General features: G+C 46.7%; 1 protein-coding gene across 3 annotated transcripts in view; it reads right to left on the bottom strand.

Annotated features, from left to right (window-relative positions):
• Positions 1-5,242: 5,242 nt before the first annotated feature.
• Positions 5,243-22,072, bottom strand: part of LOC311107441 (protocadherin-11 X-linked-like) — a gene marked incomplete at both ends in the record, with an annotated part of 246,941 nt that continues 230,111 nt past the window's right edge. For 2 of the 3 annotated variants that reach the window (XM_084149933.1, XM_084149934.1), the window contains one exon: positions 5,243-5,694. In XM_084149933.1, the coding sequence (XP_084006059.1) occupies positions 5,243-5,694 (452 nt within the window). Of the gene's footprint in view, positions 5,698-22,072 lie in introns of all 3 variants that reach the window. The other variant, XM_084149932.1, reaches the window with a different exon arrangement.

The raw sequence follows: 22,072 nt of genomic DNA, 5'->3' as shown, positions 1-22,072 counted from the left end.
TGCCACAGCTGTCAGGTGGATGGATAATCTTGGCAAAGAAGAAATGCTCACTAACAGGGATGTATACAAATCAAACATTGCAAAGAGACAGGTCTGTGTTCACGGTCACTGTCTGAAGCAAGCAAGTGCTTTGTGTTTTATTTGCATATGTCAGCTTACTCTGTCCCGTCTGTATTTGTTATCTTTGATGAAAGACAAATGTGTTTAACATTTAACTGCAGCGAGCAGCTGTTTCAGGATAAAATGGAAAGAAAAAAATATTCTGCAAAAAGGAATTGATATCCAACTCATGGTTGGGACTTGGGTGGGCCGTGGGTTAACCATGTTCAATGAGTAGAACTTATTCAATTCATGAATAAAAATTCAATTCATTTCCTTAATTGACTTGAGGTGAGATGAAATTGACCCTGACCTTGACCCTTCCACATAACACCACCGGCGGCTTCGCTAATGCATTTCTACACTGATGGATACCTGACACAAAGTGTCCTCTGAATGCAAGCAGAGTCTCAACCAAGCGAAGACACATTTTAATGTCTAGCCCTCCAGGGAGAACGGTAGCCTAAACATGTCCTGTTACTGTCTAGTCCTCCAGGGAGAACGGTAGCCTAAACATGTCCTGTTAATGTCTAACCCTCCAGGGAGAACGGTACCCTAAACATGTCCTGTTAATGTCTAGTCCTCCAGGGAGAACGGTACCCTAAACATGTCCTGTTAATGTCTAGTCCTCCAGGGAGAACGGTAGCCTAAACATGTCCTGTTAATGTCTAACCCTCCAGGGAGAACGGTAGCCTAAACATGTCCTGTTAATGTCTAGTCCTCCAGGGAGAACGGTAGCCTAAACATGTCCTGTTACTGTCTAGTCCTCCAGGGAGAACGGTACCCTAAACATGTCCTGTTAATGTCTAGTCCTCCAGGGAGAACGGTAGCCTAAACATGTCCTGTTAATGTCTAGTCCTCCAGGGAGAACGGTAGCCTAAACATGTCCTGTTACTGTCTAGTCCTCCAGGGAGAACGGTAGCCTAAACATGTCCTGTTAATGTCTAGTCCTCCAGGGAGAACGGTAGCCTAAACATGTCCTGTTAATGTCTAGTCCTCCAGGGAGAACGGTAGCCTAAACATGTCCTGTTAATGTCTAACCCTCCAGGGAGAACGGTAGCCTAAACATGTCCTGTTAATGTCTAGTCCTCCAGGGAGAACGGTAGCCTAAACATGTCCTGTTAATGTCTAACCCTCCAGGGAGAACGGTAGCCTAAACATGTCCTGTTAATGTCTAACCCTCCAGGGAGAACGGTAGCCTAAACATGTCCTGTTAATGTCTAGTCCTCCAGGGAGAACGGTAGCCTAAACATGTCCTGTTAATGTCTAGTCCTCCAGGGAGAACGGTACCCTAAACATGTCCTGTTACTGTCTAGTCCTCCAGAGGGAACGGTACCCTAAACATGTCCTGTTAATGTCTAGTCCTCCAGGGAGAACGGTACCCTAAACATGTCCTGTTACTGTCTAGTCCTCCAGAGGGAACGGTACCCTAAACATGTCCTGTTAATGTCTAGTCCTCCAGGGAGAACGGTACCCTAAACATGTCCTGTTAATGTCTAACCCTCCAGGGAGAACGGTAGCCTAAACATGTCCTGTTAATGTCTAGTCCTCCAGGGAGAACGGTAGCCTAAACATGTCCTGTTAATGTCTAACCCTCCAGGGAGAACGGTAGCCTAAACATGTCCTGTTAATGTCTAACCCTCCAGGGAGAACGGTACCCTAAACATGTCCTGTTAATGTCTAGTCCTCCAGGGAGAACGGTAGCCTAAACATGTCCTGTTAATGTCTAACCCTCCAGGGAGAACGGTAGCCTAAACATGTCCTGTTAATGTCTAGTCCTCCAGGGAGAACGTCACCCTGTCCTGTTTCTTTCTTTCAAGCCGCTAGAGGACACAGTTGTAAACAAATTTAAAACTTGTTAACTGATGATCGTTATGCAATGTTAGCCGAATCTATGACAGCCAATGGTTTTTCCCTTGAAACTATGGACATATGGTTAAATCAAATATATGGTGGATAAAACATAGGAGAAAGGGTGTATGTAAATATGTGAATATAACAAATGTAACTTATATTTTAAGCTGCTTGAATATGGATACAGAAACTCTTGTTATATAACCTGACGAGATAGCGACACAAATTAAAGCAAATAAAAAGCTTTTTTTTTTGCGGCCAGACTGTATACGTCTACAACTTTTCATGACCTGACTATTAGGGAATACATTATGTTTCAGTGAGACTAGACGACTATTACAGAGTTGTCAAATACGGCTATTACTTTGCTGTGGAGATTACGGCTCAAAGTAATTAGACTATTGGGAGATATTCTTAATTGTCTCCATAGCACTCATTACGATGCGTACAGTACATGTTATATTCTATAAAAAGGATAGATAAGGAATAGTTGAAAACAAATGCTGTAGCTCATTGCATGGCACCTCTGTCTGGGCTGTTCAAGGAGAAAATCAGTAGGTTCTTATTAGGTGGGGAAGATAATGTTGAAAAGGAGTACGTTCTTATTACAGGGGGAGATAATGTAGAAAAATAGTAGGTTTGCAATAGAGGTCAGGGAAAGGGGTGTGAAAGGCATCACAACTCGCCATACAAGAAACATATGAAGAGGAACACAGTGTTGGGCATATCACGGGGGAAGAGCCTGTACTGTATGTTTATATAAAATGTTAGCACAACACAGAATGAAACATTTTTTTTTTTGTCCAGGTACGTGTCTGCAGACCCCTGAACAAGACGAGATTCTATGAACATATTCAGGGAAAGAGAAAAGCTACCTTGGATCATCAGTTAGAGCTGGAGCTGAATGTCGTCCTGGATACACTAAGCAATATTTCACCAGAGATTGGACATATATACCACCATTCACCTTGGGTTCACTAATATAACGTTTAGCCAGATTCAGCTTGTTCAACAAGCTGTACCGTGTGTTTGCGTTTTGTTTATCGGTGAGTAAATCGTGTTTAGGAAGGTTCGACTAAAGCTGGTTCCGCTATAGTGGTCGTCGTTCTTATTGATTACTGATCAGCGAAATCTCTACCAAACTGAAAGCTATGACTATTTAAATATTATTTTTTTTCCTGTTGTGGAACTACTTTGGTATAGGACAACCATTTATATACTGTACATGGATTACATTTTTAACAAATGTTTAGCTAGGCCTTCCTTCAAAGAAGTTTGTCTTTCATACATTATATGATTACAGCCATTGTCAGATCCTCTTCTGTGCAACATCGTGGAGACTGAGGAACAACACCGTGGGAGACTGAGGAACAACACCGTGGGAGACTGAGGAACAACATCGTGGAGACTGAGGAACAACATCGTGGAGACTGAGGAACAACATTGTGGAGACTGAGGAACAACATCGTGGAGACTGAGGAACAACATCGTGGAGACTGAGTAACAACATCGTGGAGACTGAGGAACAACATCGTGGAGACTGAGGAACAACATCGTGGAGACTGAGGAACAACATCGTGGAGACTGAGGAACAACATCGTGGAGACTGAGGAACAACACCGTGGAGACTGAGTAACAGTTTCGTCATTGTCCCTTCCTCCACAGTCCATATTCACACACATACACACAAAAAAAATAAAAAAACATCAAGATACATTAGACAAACTGGTTGGTGTTACTCTGTCCCCTTACAGCTGATGCTATACAGTGCCTTGCAAAAGTATTCATCCCCCTTGGCGTTTTTCCTATTTTGTTGCATTACAACCTGTAATTTAAATTGATTTTTATTTGGATTTCATGTAATGGACTTACACAAAATAGTCCAAATTGGTGAAGTGAAATGAAAAAAAATAACTTGTTTCAAAGAATTCTAAATAATAAATAACGGAAAAGTGGTGCGCGCATATGTATTCACCCCTTTTGCTATGAAGACCTAAAATAAGATCTGGTGCAACCAATTACCTTCAGAAGTCACATAATTAGTTAGATTGCACACAGGTGGACTTTATTTAAGTGTCACATGATCTGTCACATGATCTCAGTATATATACACCTGTTCTGAAAGGCCCCAGAGTCTGCAACACCACTAAGCAAGGGACACCACCATGCAAGCGGCACCTTGAAGACCAAGGAGCTCTCCAAACAGGTCAGGGACAAAGTTGTGGAGAAGTACAGATCAGGGTTGGGTTATAAAAAAATATCTGAAACTTTGAACATCCCACGGAGCACTATTAAATCCATTATAAAAAAAATTGAAAGAATATGGCACCACAACAAACCTGCCAAGAGAGGGCCACCCACCAAAACCCACGGACCAGGCAAGGAGGGCATTAATCAGAGATGCAACAAAGACACCAAAGATAACCCTGAAGGAGTATCTGTCCGTAGGACCAGTTTAAGCCGTACACTCCACAGAGCTGGGCTTTACAGAATAGTTGGCAGAAAAAAGCCATTGCTTAAAGAAAAAAATAAGCAAACACGTTTGGTGTTCGCCAAAAGGCATGTGGGAGACTCCCCAAACATATGGAAGAAGGTACTCTGGTCAGATGAGACTAAAATTGAGCCTTTTGGCCATCAAGGAAAACGCTATGTCTGGTGCAAACCCAACACCTCTCATCACCCCGAGAACACCATCCCCACAGTGAAGCATGGTGGTGGCAGCGTCATGCTGTGGGCATGTTTTTCATCGGCAGGGACTGGGAAACTGGTCAGAATTGAAGGAATGATGGATGGTGCTAAATACAGAAATTCTTGAGGGAAACCTTTTTCAGTCTTCCAGAGATTTGAGACTGGGACGGAAGTTCACCTTCCAGCAGGACAATGACCCTAAGCATATTGCTAAAGCAACAATCAAGTGGTTTAAGGGGAAACATTTAAATAGTCAAAGCCCAGACCTCAATCCAATTGAGAATCTGTGGTATGACTTAAAGATTGCTGTACACCAGCGGAACCCATCCAACTTGAAGGAGAGCTGGAGTAGTTTTGCCAAGCTTATAGAGATATACCTCAAGAGACTTGCAGCTGTAATTGCTGCAAAAGTAGGCTCTACAAAGTATTGACTTTGGGGGGGGGGGGGTGAATAGTTATGCACGCTCAAGTTTTCAATTTTAATTCCAGGTTGTAAGGCAACAAAATAGAAAAAAATGCCAAAGGGAGGTGAATACTTTCGCAAGTCACTGTAGATACATGAAGACACATTAGACAAACTGGTTGGTGTTACTCTGGCCCCTTACAGCTGATGCTCATGTAACATGGCAGAGGATCCCCCGGTGACTGGGGTCTGCTGGCCCGACGAAGACGAGGAAAAGCTGGCCAGAGGGATGACCTTGACGGGGTCAGACTCCTTGCTCTTGCTGCTGCAGTGTCTTTCCAGAGTGTTGTAGAACTGCGGCCGGTTCATCCCTTTAGCCAGATCGTCTTTGGGCGTAGACCTGCCCAGGGTATGGCACTGACGCCCGTCCGTCTTGGCTTCCCTGGCCCAGGAGGAGCTCTGCTGGTGCTGGAAGCCAAAGGAGGGCAGCGTAGGCAGGGTAGGCAGGGTACCCGTGTTGGACGGAGACTGGAACTGGGTCACCAGGGCGTGGGGCATCCAGCAGCTGTCGGAGTGGCCCAGGATCAGACATTCCTGGGTGCACGTCTCCGAGGCTTCCGCCAGGGCCTTGGCCAGGTTCACCTCCACCACTGCTGCAGCACCAAAGACATTCAACAAAAGAGAATAGAAGAAGACAAAGACAAGAAGAGAATGATGAGCTCAGTTAAAGCGTTGAAACGCGCCATTTTTCTGTTATTAAAGGGATTTAGACAAGGACATTGTAGTGCTGGGGCTTCTTCGAGTTAGAGAGGGGACAATAATCTTATTACATTATTATTAAGAAAAACAAACAACAACAAAACAAATTGCAACGTTAAAATAATAAAGTGGGATGTTGATCTGAAGGTGACCTGTAAATGACAACCTGTTAGATGTTGATCTGAAGGTGACCTGTAAATGTCAACCTGTTAGATGTTGATCTGAAAGTGACTTGTAAATGTCAACTTGTTAGAGAAATAAAAGGCGGTAATAAATGTTTGATTCATCCCATAAGGAGAAAAACAGCAGAATAATATTTCATTCCCATTGGTATTCCCTTGGTTCCCTGTGTTTACCTACAATAGACAATGAATTCCCAGTAGATTATTTAAAGTTGGTGAAGAACTGTCTCTGTTGTTGGTGTCGGAGATTGGCTTGACTGTATTCAATATTTAATGAACATCCCAAGCCATTATATTTATTTTTTATCACTGTCACCACGGCACACCTTGCTCAATTACAGTAACTCAAACATGTGAACATCACAAAAACACACAAATCCACGCTTCTTAGGATTCTTGTTAGGATTCTTGTTAGCATATTTGACATGAAAGGTACAATGAGTATAGTTATGAGTGATAGACTGTATTTGCATTTGGGGAGGGAGAAATCAGGGAGGAGAAAGCAGGGAGGAGAAATCAGCGAGGAGAAAGCAGGGAGGGAGAAAGCAGGGAGGAGAAAGCAGGGAGGAGAAAGCAGGGAGGGAGAAAGCAGGGAGGAGAAAGCAGGGAGGAGAAAGCAGGGAGGGAGAAAGCAGGGAGGAGAAAGCAGGGAGGAGAAAGCAGGGAGGAGAAAGCAGGGAGGGAGAAAGCAGGGAGGAGAAATCAGCGAGGAGAAAGCAGGGAGGAGAAAGCAGGGAGGAGAAATCAGCGAGGAGAAAGCAGGGAGGAGAAAGCAGGGAGGAGAAATCAGCGAGGAGAAAGCAGGGAGGAGAAAGCAGGGAGGAGAAATCAGCGAGGAGAAAGCAGGGAGGAAAAAGCAGGGAGGAGAAATCAGCGAGGAGAAAGCAGGGAGGAGAAAGCAGGGAGGAGAAAGCAGGGAGGAGAAATCAGCGAGGAGAAAGCAGGGAGGAAAAAGCAGGGAGGAGAAATCAGCGAGGAGAAAGCAGGGAGGAGAAAGCAGGGAGGAGAAAGCAGGGAGGAGAAATCAGCGAGGAGAAAGCAGGGAGGAGAAAGCAGGGAGGAGAAATCAGCGAGAAGAAAGCAGGGAGGAGAAAGCAGGGAGGAGAAAGCAGGGAGGAAGAAAGCAGGGAGGAGAAAGCAGGGAGGAGAAAGCAGGGAGGAGAAAGCAGGGAGGAGAAAGCAGGGAGGGAGAAAGCAGGGAGGAGAAAGCAGGGAGGAGAAAGCAGGGAGGAGAAAGCAGGGAGGAGAAAGCAGGGAGGAGAAAGCAGGGAGGAGAAAGCAGGGAGGGAGAAAGCAGGGAGAAAGCAGGGAGGAGAAAGCAGGGAGGAGAAAGCAGGGAGGAGAAAGCAGGGAGGAGAAAGCAGGGAGGAGAAAGCAGGGAGGGGAAAGCAGGGAGGGAGAAAGCAGGGAGGAGAAAGCAGGGAGGAGAAAGCAGGGAGGGAGAAAGCAGGGAGGAGAAAGCAGGGAGGAGAAAGCAGGGAGGAGAAAGCAGGGAGGAGAAAGCAGGAAGGGAGAAAGCAGGGAGGAGAAAGCAGGGAGGAGAAAGCAGGGAGGAGAAAGCAGGGAGGGGAAAGCAGGGAGGAGAAAGCAGGGAGGAGAAAGCAGGGAGGAGAAAGCAGGGAGGGAGAAAGCAGGGAGGAGAAAGCAGGGAGGGAGAAAGCAGGGAGGAGAAAGCAAGGCACTCCAAATATCTTATCTCATTATGCTCTGGCTGACATCACATGTGAAATTAGTCCAGGAAGAGAAGGAGGGCTCAGCTTTGAGCCCCAGCAATAAAACCTGTCAACTCTGGTTATTACAAAAACAGTATACACCACGGCAAACAGGAGCCCACAGTATGCACCACGGCAAACAGGAGCCCACAGTATGCACCACGGCAAACAGGAGCCCACAGTATGCACCACGGCAAACAGGAGCTCACAGTATGCACCACGGCAAACAGGAGCTCACAGTATGCACCACGGCAAACAGGAGCCCACAGTATGCACCACGGCAAACAGGAGCCCACAGTATACACCACGGCAAACAGGAGCCCACAGTATGCACCACGGCAAACAGGAGCCCACAGTGTGCACCACGGCAAACAGGAGCCCACAGTGTTATGTTTCTGAGACACACAAAGAGGAAAAGAGGAGAGGTCCTTGCTAAAACATCAAATCAGTCCTCCATGTCTCTGTTTCAAGCTGTCTCATAGAAATAATTTCACATATAGGCATGAGTAACAATGCTATCAATAATTGAATGGTCCTAGGTCTTTGTCTGTGTCTATGGATGTGAGATCCCCACATAACAAGTTGAGCATGCTCTTTTTAATTAAATTCCCTAGTCAGCTCAAATTTAAAACAGTGAAGTTATTGTATTAATGTTCCATTCCAACTACAAAATCTAACTTTTTGGGGGGTGATTACTGATATCCAACCAAAACTCCAAAATCCTATTTGTTTGCAATACTTAATTGCATTCTTTAAATGAGGAGATATATAATAATAATATGTCATTTAGCAGATGCTTTTATCCAAAGCGATTTACAGTCATGTGTGCATACATTTTTACGTTTGGGTGGTCCCGGGGAACGAACCCACTACCCTGGCGTTAGAAGCGCCATGCTCTACCAATTGAGCTACAATTTATTGAATATAACAAAAGCCAACCTGCTTATAATGACCATGAACTGGTGAAAAATGTGTAGATTCATACTAATTGCCAGGAGATACATGGAGTCCCCTGGTGCATGGAGTCAGATCTGGAATCTAGGGCTGGATTCAATCTGTATCGCTGAAGTTCAGCGTTATAGAGTGATTGAAATTTAAAGGCAATGTTCCCGTGTTAGCGGAGACTGCATTCACGGTAAACACTGCATATGTCGGCTCAATCGGAAAGTACCTTTAAATTTGTAGCACACAACATGTAACGCTTCATCAATACAGGTTGAATACGGCTCTAAACCTCTCCATGTTGGTCTGCTCAGCCTCCCAGCCTCTGAGTCTGAGTGAAAACATCTCCTGAGCAGTGAATGTGTCACCTTTCAGAGGGTCACTAACTTCATTAAGGGAAACGATGATGCAGCTCACTGAGCAAGCGCAATAAGGCCAAGTCCTTACTATTCCCTGAGTCAATCATTTGATAGCAGCATTTTTCGCTGTTGTAGTTGTCTTTTTCCAAGGTATTGTTCTTCTTTTCTGAAGGGAAAACAACAACATTAAATGAGGACCTATTATTCAGTACTCACAGACACTCACACACACACACAACAAAGCCTCTAGCTTATCCCCTCAAAACACGAGTGATAAGTACAAAGAAAGGTGAACTTGTCTGTAATTACATCATACGTGTGAAAAGTACTTGGTGCTGCAGTGCTTTGCCTGGGTGAAGTCATTGCTGCCGTGCCGACTGCCAGAGGAGTACTGCTATGTCTGTTTGTGATATTTCACATTAAACAGCTCAAAGAGGATGCAGTCTGTATCAGTGTCCACTCCACAAGGACCAGGCCTGCGTCCCAAATAGTACCCTATTCCCTTTATAGTGCACTACTTTTAATAGCAGCTCTGGTCAAAAGTAGTGCACTATGTAGGGAATAAGGTGCCATTTGGGACACATTGCTTGACTGACCTTGATGACAGCTCAGGTCAGAGGGTGTTTCGGTCAATGGGTGTTCTGGTCATTGGGTGTTCTGGTCAGTGGGTGTTCTGATCAGTGGGTGTTCTGGTCAGAGGGTGATCTGGTCAGAGGGTGTTCTGGTCAGAGGGTGTTCTGATCAGTGGGTGTTCTGGTCAGAGGGTGTTCTGATCAGTGGGTGTTCTGGTCAGAGGGTGTTCTGATCAGTGGGTGTTCTGGTCAGAGGGTGCTCTGATCAGGGGGTGTCCTGGTCAGAGGGTGTTCTGATCAGTGGGTGTTCTGGTCATTGGGTGTTCTGATCAGTGGGTGTTCTGGTCAGTGGGTGTTCTGGTCAGAGGGTGTTCTGATCAGTGGGTGTTCTGGTCAGAGGGTGTTCTGATCAGTGGGTGTTCTGGTCAGTGGGTGTTCTGGTCAGTGGGTGTTCTGGTCAGAGGGTGCTCTGATCAGTGGGTGTTCTGGTCATTGGGTGTTCTGATCAGTGGGTGTTCTGGTCAGTGGGTGTTCTGGTCAGAGGGTGCTCTGATCAGTGGGTGTTCTGGTCAGTGGGTGTTCTGGTCAGAGGGTGTTCTGGTCAGAGGGTGTTCTGGTCAGAGGGTGTTCTGGTCAGTGGGTTCTACTAAGATAAAAGGGATTGTTTTAAGTCCCAAACTGTTCGGACGCTACAGACAGAAGTTGGCAGATCGACTGTACAGACTTCAGACAAGTCCCAAGACGCTTTCGGGGGTCGCAGATCCAAAAGGAGAACACCACCGTGTCTTGAGAGTCTCATCTTTCCATAGAGGTGTCATAATAGTTTGTAGTTTGCTAAACTGTTCGGACGGTACAGTTGAGTTTGTGAGAAGACCGATTTTTGCGACGTCTCATGGTCTGACAAACACCGCTATAGCTCTGTCAGCTTTCACCGCAGACGCGGAAGTACGACATTGGGCGGATGTGTTGGATTGAGACGCATCCAATGCAAAACAAATAGATATCTCTATCTTAAACTGACTAAATGTTATGATGATAAAAAAATAAAAATAATGCCAATTTGATTTCCGCGGGGGGTCGCGGACATCGACGTTACGGGGTTGAGTCTGATAACCATATACCTTTCCCAAGCGAATACAAGGATGTTTACCACCATAGCTGGGTAAATCCCAAGCGAATACAAGGATGTTTACCACCATAGCTGGTTAAATCCCAAGCGAATACAAGGATGTTTACCACCATAGCTGGGTAAATCCCAAGCGAATACAAGGATGTTTACCACCATAGCTGGGTAAATCCCAAGCGAATACAAGGATGTTTACCACCATAGCTGGGTAAATCCCAAGCGAATACAAGGATGTTTACCACCATAGCTGGGTAAATCCCAAGCGAATACAAGGATGTTTACCACCATAGCTGGTTAAATCCCAAGCGAATACAAGGATGTTTACCACCATAGCTGGGTAAATCCCAAGCCAATACAAGGATGTTTACCACCATAGCTGGTTAAATCCCAAGCGAATACAAGGATGTTTACCACCATAGCTGGTTAAATCCCAAGCGAATACAAGGATGTTTACCACCATAGCTGGGTAAATCCCAAGCGAATACAAGGAAGTTTACCACCATAGCTGGTTAAATCCCAAGCGAATACAAGGATGTTTACCACCATAGCTGGGTAAATCCCAAGCGAATACAAGGATGTTTACCACCATAGCTGGGTAAATCCCAAGCGAATACAAGGATGTTTACCACCATAGCTGGGTAAATCCCAAGCGAATACAAGGATGTTTACCACCATAGCTGGGTAAATCCCAAGCGAATACAAGGATGTTTACCACCATAGCTGGGTAAATCCCAAGCGAATACAAGGATGTTTACCACCATAGCTGGGTAAATCCCAAGCGAATACAAGGATGTTTACCACCATAGCTGGGTAAATCCAAAGCGAATACAAGGATGTTTACCACCATAGCTGGTTAAATCCCAAGCGAATACAAGGATGTTTACCACCATAGCTGGGTAAATCCCAAGCGAATACAAGGATGTTTACCACCATAGCTGGTTAAATCCCAAGCGAATACAAGGATGTTTACCACCATAGCTGGTTAAATCCCAAGCGAATACAAGGATGTTTACCACCATAGCTGGTTAAATCCCAAGCGAATACAAGGATGTTTACCACCATAGCTGGTTAAATCCCAAGCGAATACAAGGATGTTTACCACCATAGCTGGGTAAATCCCAAGCGAATACAAGGATGTTTACCACCATAGCTGGTTAAATCCCAAGCGAATACAAGGATGTTTACCACCATAGCTGGTTAAATCCCAAGCGAATACAAGGATGTTTACCACCATAGCTGGGTAAATCCCAAGCGAATACAAGGATGTTTACCACCATAGCTGGTTAAATCCCAAGCGAATACAAGGATGTTTACCACCATAGCTGGGTAAATCCCAAGCGAATACAAGGATGTTTACCACCATAGCTGGTTAAATCCCAAGCGAATACAAGGATGTTTACCACCATAGCTGGGTAAATCCCAAGCGAATACAAGGATGTTTACCACCATAGCTGGTTAAATCCCAAGCGAATACAAGGATGTTTACCACCATAGCTGGGTAAATCCCAAGCGAATACAAGGATGTTTACCACCATAGCTGGTTAAATCCCAAGCGAATACAAGGATGTTTACCACCATAGCTGGTTAAATCCCAAGCGAATACAAGGATGTTTACCACCATAGCTGGTTAAATCCCAAGCGAATACAAGGATGTTTACCACCATAGCTGGGTAAATCCCAAGCGAATACAAGGATGTTTACCACCATAGCTGGTTAAATCCCAAGCGAATACAAGGATGTTTACCACCATAGCTGGTTAAATCCCAAGCGAATACAAGGATGTTTACCACCATAGCTGGGTAAATCCCAAGCGAATACAAGGATGTTTACCACCATAGCTGGTTAAATCCCAAGCGAATACAAGGATGTTTACCACCATAGCTGGGTAAATCCCAAGCGAATACAAGGATGTTTACCACCATAGCTGGTTAAATCCCAAGCGAATACAAGGATGTTTACCACCATAGCTGGGTAAATCCCAAGCGAATACAAGGATGTTTACCACCATAGCTGGTTAAATCCCAAGCGAATACAAGGATGTTTACCACCATAGCTGGGTAAATCCCAAGCGAATACAAGGATGTTTACCACCATAGCTGGTTAAATCCCAAGCGAATACAAGGATGTTTACCACCATAGCTGGGTAAATCCCAAGCGAATACAAGGATGTTTACCACCATAGCTGGTTAAATCCCAAGCGAATACAAGGATGTTTACCACCATAGCTGGTTAAATCCCAAGCGAATACAAGGATGTTTACCACCATAGCTGGGTAAATCCCAAGCGAATACAAGGATGTTTACCACCATAGCTGGGTAAATCCCAAGCGAATACAAGGATGTTTACCACCATAGCTGGTTAAATCCCAAGCGAATACAAGGATGTTTACCACCATAGCTGGGTAAATCCCAAGCGAATACAAGGATGTTTACCACCATAGCTGGTTAAATCCCAAGCGAATACAAGGATGTTTACCACCATAGCTGGTTAAATCCCAAGCGAATACAAGGATGTTTACCACCATAGCTGGGTAAATCCCAAGCGAATACAAGGATGTTTACCACCATAGCTGGGTAAATCCCAAGCGAATACAAGGATGTTTACCACCATAGCTGGGTAAATCCCAAGCGAATACAAGGATGTTTACCACCATAGCTGGGTAAATCCCAAGCGAATACAAGGATGTTTACCACCATAGCTGGGTAAATCTGGAACAGGTTAACAATTGTGACTCGTTTCAGGAAACTAGGCTTATGTCGCGGGTCACTACTTTTAAAAAAAATCAAAATGCGTTTTTTGGCAGAAATGCCTTCTAGAACATGTGAACTTTCATGTGCCTTAATAACAAATTTGTATTCCATCTGTAAATATGAATACAATTGTTAAATAACGAGCCTAGTTGGTTTAGACACAGAAAAAGACAGCAACCTTCCCGCTAGCCATGATTGGCTGAGATAATGTGTGGGCTGGACATGAGTTCGGATTGGTTTGCCATACAGCACGTTTCAGTATATTTGAGCTGGTCAGTATGTCTAGGTAATCCTGTCTAACACGGCTTTAAAAATATATATATCGCTTAGTAGAACTGCATAAGTGTTGCTCTCCACTTTCTGGAGGACCGAGTTTTGAAATCAGTAGAATTAGAGTATGATAGCTAAGGAGATGGAGAAAACACCTGTCTCCGGATTACATCTTCAAACTAAGGGCAACCATGGCATCTGTGACAGAGAGGGAGAAGCGTTCATCCATGTATACGGGTCAGATAGTCTAGGTAGCTAAATTTTTAGATATTACACATTTCTAATTTTTACAGAAAACTGTTTTCATTTCAAGTTAAAGTATACTGTTAGCTAGCAAGCTAACGTTAGCTGGCTGGCTCGCTAGCTAACGTTACGTGTATTATCTTATTATTTATATCTCAGAGCCATTTGCTTTGCTAGTTATAGCCCAATGTTAGCTAGTTAACATTGAACCTGGTTGGTTAGCTACCTGCAGATTCATGCAGGGTAGTAACGTCATGAGTTGGGATTATGGTTCATTGTTTAGCTAGCTAGCTAGCTAGCTACATGTCTTAACAAAAGACTCCGCTATGCAAGTAACCATTTCAATAGGAGGTTCATGATGTCAATGCGACAACTGTTGATAGAAGTAGCTGGTAAATTCTCTCTGGCTATCTACTCCCGATTTCAGAGCACTCTCGTCTGATTGAGCGCAGAATAACTGATGAATATGGCCGCTGTCAGTAAATGTTGGCAAAAAAGCGTAACTCAATTGTTGCCAGCAGCACAGTTGCAGTCACCAACGCTCTGGATAACATAAAAACAGCCTAACCAGCACTGCTAGGGCTAATAAAATGGTCAGAGTGTTCTCTCATTTGTGTCTGGAAGTATATAGCAAGCTAGCCAATGTTAGCTTGGGTGCGTGACTGCTGTTGTTAAGACAGAGCGCTCGGATCAACCCTACTCCTCGGCCAGAGCGTGCGCTTTGAAGCTCCGAGAGCGAAACGCTCTGAATTTACGAACGGACAATCTGACAACGCTCCGAGTTTATGGGCGGGGCTATAGCTTAAGGGGGTGTGAACAATGCTGAATGGGTATAGACAAAGAAGAGCTCTCCAGTAGGTGTACCAAAACCTTCAAAGGCAATTTTCTCAAAAGTGAGGTTACAAGTTTATCAACTTTCAAAGCAGAATTACTTTCCCATTTTTCCTCAACTGTTGTGTATGATATACAATTTTTTGGCTCTGAGTCTCTACTTTTATCCAATGAAAAAACACAATTTCAAATTGTGCTACATAAGTCTGAATCAAGCCGGCCGGTCACAATTAAGACCTGCACAAATGCAAAGATGTTTACCATCATAGATGGTTAAATCTGGAAGAGGTTCACTATTAAAACCTGCACAAATACAAGGATGTTTACCACCATAGCTGGTTAAATCAAATCAAATCAAATCTTATTTGTCACATGCGCAGAATACCTTACAGTGAAATGCTTACAAGCCCTTAACCATCAATGCAGTTTTAAGAAAAATAAGTGTTAAGTAAACAATAGATACTGTAAGTAAAAAATTTAAGCAGTAAAATAACAGTAAAAATAACAGTAGGGAGGCTATATACAGGGGGTACCGGTAAATAGCCAATGTGCAGGGTCACCGGTTAGTCAAGGTAATTGAGGTAATATGTACATGTAGGTATAGTTAAAGTGACTATGCATAGATAATAAACAGAGAGTAGCAGCAGCGTAAAAGAGGGGGGACAATGCAAATAGTCTGGGTAGCCATTTGATTAGCTGTTCAGGAGTCTTATGGCTTGGGGGTAGAAGCTGTTAAGAAGCATTTTGGACCTAGACTTGGTGCTCCGGTACCGCTTGCTGTGCGTTAGCAGAGAGAAAAGTCTATGACGAGGGTGACTGGAGTTTTGACAATTTTGAGGGCCTTCCTCTGACACCGCCTGGTATAGAGGTCCTGGATGGCAGGAAGCTTGGCCCCAGTGATGAACTGGGCCGTACGCACTACCCTCTGTAGTGCAGCTGTATAACTTTTTGATGATCTGAGGACCCATGCCAAATCTTTTCAGTCTCCTGAGGGGGAATAGGCTTTGTCGTGCCCTCTTCACAACTGTCTTAGTGTGTTTGGACCATGATAGTTTGTTGGTGATGTGGACACCAAGGAACTTGAAGCTCTCAACCTGCTCCACTACAGCCCCGTCAATGAGAATGGGGGCGTGCTCGGTCCTTCTTTTCCTGTAGTCCACAATCATCTCCTTTGTCTTGTTCACGTTGAGGGAGAGGATGTTATCCTGGCACCACACGGCCAGGTCTCTGACCTCCTCCCTATAGGCTGTCTCATCGTTGTTGGTGATCAGGCCTACCACTGTTGTGTCGTCTGCAAACTTAATGATGGTGTTGGAGTCGTGCCTGGCCATGAAGTCATGGGTGAACAGGGAGTTCAGGAGGGGACTGAGCACGCACCCCTGAGGGGCCCCCATGTTGAGGATCAGCGTGGCAGATGTGTTGTTACCTATCCTTACCACCTGGGGGCGGCCCATTAGGAAGTCCAGGATCCAGTTGCAGAGGGAGGTGTTTAGTCCCAGGGTCCTTAGCTTAGTGATGAGCTTTGAGGGCACTATGGTGTTGAACGCTGAGCTGTAGTCTATGAATAGTATTCTCATGTAGGTGTTCCTTTTGTCCAGGTGGGAAAGGGCAGTGTGGAGTGCAATAGAGATTGCATCATCTGTGGATCTGTTGGGGCAGTATGCAAATTGAAGTGGGTCTAGGGTTTCTGGGATAAGGGTGTTGATGTGAGCCATGACCTTTCAAAGCACTTCATGGCTACAGACGTCAGTGCTACGGGTCTATAGTCATTTAGACAGGTTACCTTAGTGTTCTTGGGCACAGGAACTATGGTGGTCGTCTTGAAACATGTTGGTATTACAGACTCTGTCAGGGACAGGTTGAAAATATCAGTGAAGACACTTGTCAGTTGGTGAGCGGATGCTCGGAGTACACGTCCTGGTAATCCGTCTGGCCCTGCGGACTTGTGAATGTTGACCTGCTTAAAAGTCTTACTCACATCGGCTACGGAGAGCGTGATCACACAGTCGTCCGAAACAGCTGATGCTCTCTTGCATGCTTCAGTGCTGCTTGCCTCGAAGCGAGCATAGAAGTGATTTAGCTTGTCTGGTAGGCTTGTGTCACTGGGCATGTCGCGGCTGTGCTTCCCTTTGTAGTCTGTAATAGTTTGCAAACCCTGCCACATATGACGAGCGTCGGAGCCGGTGTAGTACAATTCAATCTTAGTCCTGTATTGACTCTTTGCCTGTTTGATGGTTCGTCGGAGGGCATAGCGGGATTTCTTATAAGCGTCCTGGTTAGAGTCCCGCTCCTTAAAACGGCAGCTCTACCCTTTAGCTCAGTGCAGATGTTGGCTGTAATCCATGGTTTCTTGTTGGGGTATGAACGTACGGTCACTGTGGGGACAACGTCATCGATGCACTTATTGATGAAGCCAGTGACTGATGTGGTGTACTCCTCAATGCCATCGGAAGAATCCCAGAACATGTTCCAGTCTGTTTTAGCAAAACAGTCCTGTAGCTTAGCAACTGCATCATCTGACCACTTCTTTATTGACTGAGTCACTTGTGCTTCCTGCTTTAGTTTTTGCTTGTAAGCAGGATTCAGGAGGATAGATCAGATTCAGTTCAGATTTCTCTTGGTAAATAGTGTGTTCTACAGCTTATCATGAGATACTCTACCTCAGGCGAGCAAAACCTTGAGACTTCCTTAATATTAGATTTCGTGCACCTGCTGTTGTTTACAAATATACACAGACCGCCACCCCTTGTCTTACCGGAGGCAGCTGTTCTATCCTGCCGATGTAGCGTATATCCCGCCAGCTGTATGTTATCCATGTCGTCGTTCAGCCACGACTCGGTGAAACATAAGATATTACAGTTTGTAATGTCCCGTTGGTAGGATATTCTTGATCTTAGGTCGTCTATTTTGTTTTCCAATGATTGTACGTTGGCTAATAGGACTGATGGAAGAGGCAGATAACCCACTCGCCATCGGATCCTTACAAGGCACCCCGACCTATGTCCCCGATATCTCCGTCTCTTTCTCCTGCGAATGACGTGGATTCGGGCCTTGTCGGGTGTCTGAGGTAAATCCTTTGCGTCCGACTGGTTGAAGAAAAAGTATTCGTCCAGTACGAGGTGAGTAATCGCTGTCCTGATAGCCAGAAGCTATTTTCGGTCGACAGTCGGTAGCAGAAACATTATTTACAAAAAACACAGATAATAGCACAACTGGTTAGGAGCCCGTAAAACGGCAGCCATCTCCTCCGGCGCCATTATCAACCTCTGGAAGCGGTTCACAATTAAGACATGCCCAAATACAAGGATGTTTACCATCATAGCTGGTTATATCTTGAACAGGTTCACTATTAAGTCCTGCACAAATACATGGATGTTTACCATCATAGCTGGTTAAATCTGGAACATGTTCACAATTAAGACATGCACAAAAAAAAAAAAAAAAACGAGAGCGAGAGAGAAATAATGTAGTTTGTAAGTACCAAGACTTCATCACCTTCCATTGCCTCAACACCCACTCCAACTGTACATCTGTCACGATCGTCTACCAATGAGGAAGCGGACCAAAGCGCAGCGTTGCGAGTGAACATGACTTTAATCAAAGAAGCACGTAAAATACAAACAAAAGACGAATCGTGAAGTCCAACGAACATCGACTGACACGGAAACACTGGAAACAATAACCCACAAACTAAGGAAAAACCACACAGTTTAAATATGGCTCCCAATCAGAGATAACGAGCGACAGCTGTCACTCGTTACCTCCGATTGGGAGTCACATGAATACAAACAAGAAAGACAACCACCTAGACACCCCAACCAAACAGCACACAACAAAACGAACACACCCAAACAAATGACAATGAACAACCCTGGCTCAAACACACAAGTCCTGGAGCCAGAGTGTGACAGTACCCCCCCCTAAAGGTGCGAACTCCGGGCGCACCAGCATACACTCTAGGGGAGGGTCTGGGTGGGCGTCTGTCCACGGTGGCGGTTCTGCTTCTGGTCGTGGTCCCCATCCCACCTTAGTCACTCTCCGCTTCCGTCCTCCCTTCCTCATGACCACCCCCCAACTCAACCCCACTGGATTAAGGGGCGGCACCGGACTCAGGGGCGGCACCTGACTACGGGACAGTACCGGACTAAGGGGCAGCACCGGACTAAGGGGCAGCACCGGGATAAGGGCCAGCACCGGGACAAGGGGCAGCACCGGACTACGGGGCAGTACCGGACTAAAGGGCAGGACAGGACTAAGGGGCAGCACCGGGCTAAGGGGCAGTACCGGACTACGGGGCAGCACCGGACTAAGGGGCGGCACCGGACTCAGGGGCAGCACCGGACTAAGGGGCAGCACCGGGCTGAAGGGCAGTACAGGACTAAGGGGCAGCACCGGGCTAAGGGGCAGTACCTGACTAGATGGCGGATCCTGGCTGGACGGCTCTGGCGGATCCTGGCGGGACGACTCTGGCGGATCCTGGCGGGACGGCTCTGGCGGATCCAGGCTGGACGGCTCTGGCGGATCCAGGCTGGACGGCTCTGGCGGATCCTGGCGGGACGGCTCTGGCGGATCCGGGCTGACCGGCTCTGGCGGATCCTGGCTGGCCGGCTCTGGCTGATCCTGGCTGGACGGCTCTGGCGGATCCTGGCGGGACGGCTCTGGTGGATCCGGGCTGACCGGCTCTGGCGGATCCTGGCTGGCCGGCTCTGGCTGATCCTGGCTGGACGGCTCTGGCGGATCCAGGCTGGACGGCTCTGGCTGATCCTGGCTGGCAGACGGATCTGGCTGCTCATGGCTGGCTGACGGATCTGGCTGCTCATGGCTGACTGACGGATCTGGCTGCTCATGGCTGGCTGACGGATCTGGCTGCTCATGGCTGGCTGACGGATCTGGCTGCTCATGGCTGGCTGACGGGTCTGGCTGCTCATGGCTGGCTGACGGGTCTGGCTGCTCATGGCTGGCTGACGGATCTGGCTGCTCATGGCTGGCTGACGGGTCTGGCTGCTCATGGCTGGCTGACGGGTCTGGCTGCTCATGGCTGGCTGACGGATCTGGCTGCTCATGGCTGGCTGACGGGTCTGGCTGCTCATGGCTGGCTGACGGATCTGGCTGCTCATGGCTGGCTGACGGATCTGGCTGCTCATGGCTGGCTGACGGGTCTGGCTGCTCATGGCTGGCTGACGGATCTGGCTGCTCATGGCTGGCTGACGGGTCTGGCTGCTCATGGCTGACTGACGGATCTGGCTGCTCATGGCTGGCTGATGGTGCTGGCTGGGAGGCTGGCGGTGGAGGCGGACCCCAGCCTCGGATAGCAGTCATCACCTCCAGCAGGGCGGCTCCCATCTGCAGGATCTGCTCTTTCTGGTTCCGAACCTGAGCTTCCAGTCTAGTATGGGCTGCGTCGGCTCCTGCTGATTCCATAGCAGGTGTCTGCTTCTGTCTGGCGGACGGCTCTGCAGGCTCATGGCAGACGGACGGCTTTGCAGGCTCAGTACAGACGGGCGGCTTATGCAGCGCTTGGCAGACGGGCAGTTCAGACGCCCTAGGACAGACGGCAGACTCTGGCCGGCTGGCGACGCACATCGTGGACCTGGTGCGTGGAGTAGGAACAGACCGGCCCGTACCGGGAACACCCACCACTGGCCTTAACTGGGGATCAAGAACGGACCGGACCAGACTGGGAACACACTTCAGTCTCTCATGCCGTGCCACAACAACTTCCCCCCTTCCACTCGCCAATGGCTCCCGTAATCCGAATGCCTTCTCTCCAGCTCTACCTGTGGCAGCCTCCTGCTGCCCAGGCGCCCAAGCCATGTGCCCCCCCCCAAAAAATTTTTGGGGAGTAACCACGGGCTTCCAGCCTCGACTCCGCGCTGCCTCTTCGTACCACCTCCTCTCGGCTGCAGCTGCCTCCAGCTCTTCACGAGGGCGGTGATATTCCTCCTCATACCACCTCCTCTCGGCTGCAGCTGCCTCCAGCTCTTCACGAGGGCGGTGATCCTCCTCCGGTTGTGCCCAAGGACCCTTTCCAGCCCGAATCTCCTCCCAAGTCCAAAAATCCTTAGGAGGCGTCCATACATCCTGCGTAGGTAGGTCCTGTTGCCGCTTGTTACGCTGCTTGGTCCTCTTTTGGTGGGTTATTCTGTCACGATCGTCTACCAATGAGGAAGCGGACCAAAGCGCAGCGTTGCGAGTGAACATGACTTTAATCAAAGAAGCACGTAAAATACAAACAAAAGACGAATCGTGAAGTCCAACGAACATCGACTGACACGGAAACACTGGAAACAATAACCCACAAACTAAGGAAAAACCACACAGTTTAAATATGGCTCCCAATCAGAGATAACGAGCGACAGCTGTCACTCGTTACCTCCGATTGGGAGTCACATGAATACAAACAAGAAAGACAACCACCTAGACACCCCAACCAAACAGCACACAACAAAACGAACACACCCAAACAAATGACAATGAACAACCCTGGCTCAAACACACAAGTCCTGGAGCCAGAGTGTGACACATCAGGATAGGCAAATGGTTGGCCATTAATAATATTGGGACTATTTAACCACATAGGCGCTAGATAAAAGGGACATATGCCATTTTTCGTTACAGACCTAGTCACAAGCTTCCTTTGAGTAAGAGGACCATGTTTCATTTGACGCCAGAATCAGAGAAAAAGAGCCACAGATTGCATCGCGCTCCCTGGATGTGTTTCATTTCCTCAGCACTCTCTCAACATTCATATTTCAGCCCCAGACCCATCTCATGAGTGATTGATAGTTTCAGAGATGGGATGCATATTCTTTCATGATATATTTATGGAATTACAAAGTTAAAAGACAGACAGGCGTATCCCATGTTTCCCCTGGCATGTAAACAGGCAGGGTAATCACTGAAATGCCACGGTAAAAACAGTCACAGCAGCCTCCTGTATGTAAACCATTACAAGTCCCATTCAGCAGTATATAGCTAGCCAACCAGAGCCTTCAGAGTTGGTTACTATGGAGATTACCCCAGTTATTTGCAGCCAACCCAATTTTATTTAGTTTTTCTTTACTTTTATCAGAAGATAAGGAAGGGTATAATCTCAGGAAGGGCAATAAAGGGTGACAGGGCTTTGCTGATGGGTCAGGGAGGTCAACATAGCCCTGTAGAACGTTTGGCTGATGGGTCAGGGAGGTCAACATGGCCCTGTAGAACGTTTGGCTGATGGGTCAGGGAGGTCAACATAGCCCTGTAGAACGTTTGGCTGATGGGTCAGGGAGGTCAACATGGC

The sequence above is a fragment of the Coregonus lavaretus genome (genome assembly GCF_964263955.1).
Source record: "Coregonus lavaretus genome assembly, chromosome: 32".
In the NCBI taxonomy this organism is placed as follows: Eukaryota; Metazoa; Chordata; class Actinopteri; order Salmoniformes; family Salmonidae; genus Coregonus; species Coregonus lavaretus.
Note: the sequence above shows the minus strand (reverse complement) of the source record. Positions and strands in the feature narration are given on the sequence as shown.